The 4824-nt window shown below is 36.7% G+C and overlaps 1 protein-coding gene across 1 annotated transcript; it reads right to left on the bottom strand.

Annotated features, from left to right (window-relative positions):
* Window positions 1–1478: 1478 nt before the first annotated feature.
* On the bottom strand, window positions 1479–4811 carry LOC112095321 (aspartyl protease family protein 1-like; the record flags this gene model as incomplete). Its single annotated transcript, XM_024177042.1, has 10 exons — window positions 1479–2085; window positions 2181–2252; window positions 2557–2614; window positions 2699–2798; window positions 2876–2949; window positions 3060–3195; window positions 3290–3514; window positions 3602–3837; window positions 4346–4481; window positions 4573–4811. Coding segments are annotated over 10 exons (1503 nt in total), but the record flags the coding sequence as incomplete, so codon positions are not given.
* Window positions 4812–4824: the final 13 nt, after the last annotated feature.

The raw sequence follows: 4824 nt of genomic DNA, 5'->3' as shown, positions 1-4824 counted from the left end.
TTTCCATAAGTTTCACTTTCAGCCCTGCCCAACTGAGATTGACTTGCCAAGTTTTTTCTGATGAAGATTTCACAACTATAATTTCCATTTGTACTCATATATATATATATATATATATATATATATATATTGATAGTTGATAAAAAAAATTAATGACAATTAATAAAACTAAATTCTTTTTACGTTATGTCATCAAATTTTTATATTTATAAGTGACCACCAATTAAAACGTGACAATTGAAAATTCATATATATATATATATATCATATTTATATATATATATATATATATGACTATCATTATCATGATGCTAACCAAAGTCCTTAAAAATTTAACTTCATTCCATGTATGATGTGTTCAAACGAATGTAAGAAGAAAATTTGGAAGCCGTAGCTATCAATATCTTTCAAAAGCTTTGCGGATAAAAGAGGGAAAAGGAAAAACATAACAAGAAATAGTGGAACTAAAAGCCTCTGTACGCTTCCTTTTTGGCATTTCTTAACAAGGTGGTATCTCATGAAATCCTAATCAAAGTCCTTATCAATCACCATAATCCAACACTAGATCCTTCTCAATTTTGAAGCCCTCAGTTTATATATATGCCTTCCCCTCGTCTCCAGAACTTTCACATGCTATCGAAAGTGTTCTTTACATAGGTTTGAGTGGAAAAATTTAAACTGAAATTTAAATTTTTGTGAGAGAGAAAACACTAACAAAAAGGTTAAATTGTGAGTCGAACCTACGAAAAGAAGGGGAATTATAGTTTCAACTATTGTGGTTGTTAACCAATGCTAACAAAGACCTTGACACTTGAGTGATAACCAAAAAAAGGGTGTTTGCATATAATAAATCATTGACTTTCTTGTTCTGTATCCTATAGACTTCACGTGAGAGACACATATGGGTGCTGAACAAGTGACCAAGTGTACAGTAGTAGTTGGTGCTTGTTGTGTTGATATTGTCATCAATTTTTTAAGCTGTTTTATTTATACTCAGCCTGTGGTCATTTAGAGCTTTATATCATTTAACTCAATTTCTTTTTCTCATTGATGTTGTTAATAGAACAAGGCTTTTCTGTTACATCACTGCGCCTGATGGACTAGAAAATGCAAGGACTTAATCAAGTATCTATTAAATACATAACCAACTACTTTTTTTTTTTTAATATATTTTTTATTTCTTCCTTTTCTTGCTAAGGACTAAACATCTATACCTTTTCTTTGTTTTCTAGAAGACTGACTTCAGGGCTAAATCTTAATATTGGGTGATCCCACTAGGTTCTTCCCACCAACAGCTTTAAACAGGCATTAATAAGTGATGGAGATTTCCAACAGACAGATGCCGATATTTCACAGCCAATCACTGTGTTGACTTCAAATTTTTTTTTTCTTTTCATTCCTTTTTATTAATCACCAATAAAGATGGACTCTATTTAAGATGAGTGAAGCAAAAAAGGTTTAAATTCTGTAAACTCCTGATCTAAGAGCGTGTCATAAGAGGAAAAATTCTTTTTGTCATTGAGTAAAAGGCTATTAACAACATGTGTAGCATTATTGTCTGCTAAAAGAATAGAAGATGTTCCATCTCTTAAAATATAATATACAACACTAGTGTAGTGATTCCTATGCTAGATGAAGATGTCCCGGCGGAGGAAGAGAGGGAAGGAACATAACAGGTACTATTTGTTTTTGGGTGTATCATGTATCGTGTATGTGGCCCCGCCAAAGGGATCGACGATGCGCTAAGGTGCAGAGGTCATCCCAGATTTTCACAAGCATGGTATGAAGTGGAAATATAATCGGACAGAGATATAACCTAAAATATAAAACCTACTGGGGCTAAGAGCGGTCTACAAAATCATGACCATGTAAAACGTAATAGAGAAAAAATGATGAGAAATCTGAAGCAAGTCATTGGAATGCTATGGCAGTGATAAGATGAGGAACCCCTTGAGTTCTGATTATTCCTCATCTCTTTTTTGGATTTTGGCACGGAAGTGTTACCTAGTCCAGCAGCAACAGCAGGAGGCACAGTGGTAGAATTGGGTTTTGCTGGGAAATTATTGTAATCTTCAATGTCATAACCTGCATGAGGGAAAGTTTAGTCGTACAGTAAGAAGTTTATTAGAGAAAAACATAGCAAAACATCATGTGCAAATTGAAAAGTGCATGGCACCTACAATCAGATTTCTTCCAGCCTAAGACGAGTTTCTCTCGATCAAACACCACTCGGTAGCCAGTCATAAAGTTTTCTGTAGAAAGATTGAAGAATAAGGTGAAATAACTTTGTAAATGATCCGTGAAACATTGATATGTTGCGAGACAAGAAAGCAAATTAACTTCATCAGTGTTAAGGCCTAATTTGGCGTGTACCTCAACTCTTTTCTAAACATGGGTGGAATAGAACAATAAGAGTCTTAGAACAAATTTTAATCCATTTTTACATAAAAATAAAATTTTGAGATTGTTTCCCATGAATTAACACCAATACACCATCAAATCAATGTTTTATTATGGAACGTTTAAATTAGGACTGATTGACCAACACAAACTTACGTCCAATTATATTCAGTTCTGCACTCTTCACAACTGCCAGGCAATATACAATTTCGTTCTGCAAATCATTAGTAAGATTCATACTTAGAAGAAGATGTTGCAGGTTATTTAATAAAACAGAATAACGGAAAAAGAAACTTACCTGTGTGGAGATTACAATAATGGGGTCATAGACAGCAAATTGACATCCACCTTTCATAGTTAAGCTCAGGCTAGGAATCAAACTGGAATTCGCTTCGGGACTGCCCATTGTCAAGAAAAAGTCTTAGATTCGGAGGTAGAAACTAAAAGGAAATATGAATGAGAAACAATAACCGACCTCATATCATAACAATATTCAAATGGAATCCTTGAGTCAGTTGGACGTCGTGAATCCTGAACCTGTGAATGGAACTGCAACAGAACATAAATTAAATAAATTTAGTTTCAGCAGATGTGTGAGAATAAAATATGATGAACCTTTAAGTCAGGGGTGAGGCACATTTCATTGTTCAAGTGCTTACGCTTTCTGAAAGCCTTGTATAGATTGGCTCAACCAGATATGTGAAAGAGGTCCCTGAATCAAACAGGGCTGAGAAATCTGCATCAAATAGGCTTGTCCCCACTCGAATTTGAGTAACAGTGATGTTATAAGTTGGACTGCAAGAGACGTGATTTCAGTATAGAATATGCAAAGATACAATTCCAGCTTCAGTAACTATCAGCATCAAGTACAGGAGAAATTACCACTTACTGTGATGGGTTCAGATTGAATGGGGTCTCGTCTTGATCAGGACTGCCCTTGTCACCGAAACTGATTCTCCCAATTCCATCTTGTCCAAAACACATGGAGAAAGAATTTGCAATAAAGCCTTCTTTGGATAAAATGCTAGGCACTGATATCTTCTCCATCCCAAGCCCAAACAAACCATTAGGAGCTGCAACATCAAGGAATGAACCACTTTGGACCTGTCCACAACTGCATAATTCATGTTACATTATCTACAAATGTAAGAAATTGATGTTTATATTGGTTATTAAACTAAATGATGATAACAGAACTCACCCAAAAGTGACGTATGCCTCAACAAGTTCCTCATGCTTATCTTCCTTTTTCAAATGCAGGACATCCTCTATCAATATCCCAGATGTAGAAGTTTCAGCTGAGACATAAGATACCATGTAAGGGCAACTGCTGAAAGTTCCAAGGCATCGGCTACGGTGCACACACAAACTGTCATTGCAAGTGACCTTTTTGCTTGTTGATGACCCCTTAGGGTCATACATGCTAAGCTGAAAATCCTGGCACACAATAAAACGAATTAAAGATGGATCCATCAAAATCATGCATATATGCCTAATAACCATCAATGCCTTTTGAAATTAACACTTTTTAATCCTTAATTGTTTTATAGACACGGCACGTTTTGTATAATAACATTCTATGACCAACAATGGGTAAATTAGATATACTTCACAAAATCTAATATTCGAATCCTAGCCACAACATAAACCAGAAAAAATAAAAGAAAACCCATTACCCACTTAGCATTTTTTTTTCTCTTTTCAAATTCCAACTAATGGTAGGAATTTTGTACTCAAATTAAATGCCTACTTAATATTAGTAATAAGAGATTAATCACTAGTCACTAATTACCTACTCAATTGGGAAAACACCAAAATATCAACATCCATTCACAAGTTCTACATACAAATGATACAAAGAAAAAAGAACAATTACAAATATTAATATTGAAACCAAAAAGTTTGAAAATTGATAGGAAAAAAAAAAGAAAAAGACAGAATTTACCGGCGCATAAGAAGTGGCATCAGTAGGGGCGCATCGGGAGCAGTCACAGGGCACCCAAAAGAGGTCGCTTCCAGTATCCAACGCCACCATGAACGTCGTCCCCGGAGTTCCCAACTTCACCGTCGTATAATGCAGACTAAAAATGATTCAAAGAAACTATCAATCCCTAGATTAATTATTCAAGAACCCTAAAAATTGAATCAAGAAAAAGGGCAGAGAAAACGCACAATCCCAAGGAGGTGATCCGGACGGTGGAGTTTCCATCGGAGAAAGCGAGAGGGGAGTTCCCGAGTTCGGAGAGCTTCCGGCCGCGGAGGAGGCGGTCGCGGTCGGCCAAGTGAGCGTAGTACTCGAAGCTGCCCTTCTCCGGGACGTCGGCGGCGGCGGAGGACCACCGCTTGACGGGGTCGGAGAAGCGGTGGTGCATCTGGAAGCTGAAGATGCGGCCATGGCAGGCGCCGCCCCAGATCCGGACGGGG

This window comes from Morus notabilis, unplaced genomic scaffold, assembly GCF_000414095.1.
Source record: "Morus notabilis unplaced genomic scaffold, ASM41409v2 Scaffold384, whole genome shotgun sequence".
Taxonomy (NCBI): domain Eukaryota; kingdom Viridiplantae; phylum Streptophyta; class Magnoliopsida; order Rosales; family Moraceae; genus Morus; species Morus notabilis.
This window is presented reverse-complemented; position numbering and strand designations above follow the sequence as displayed.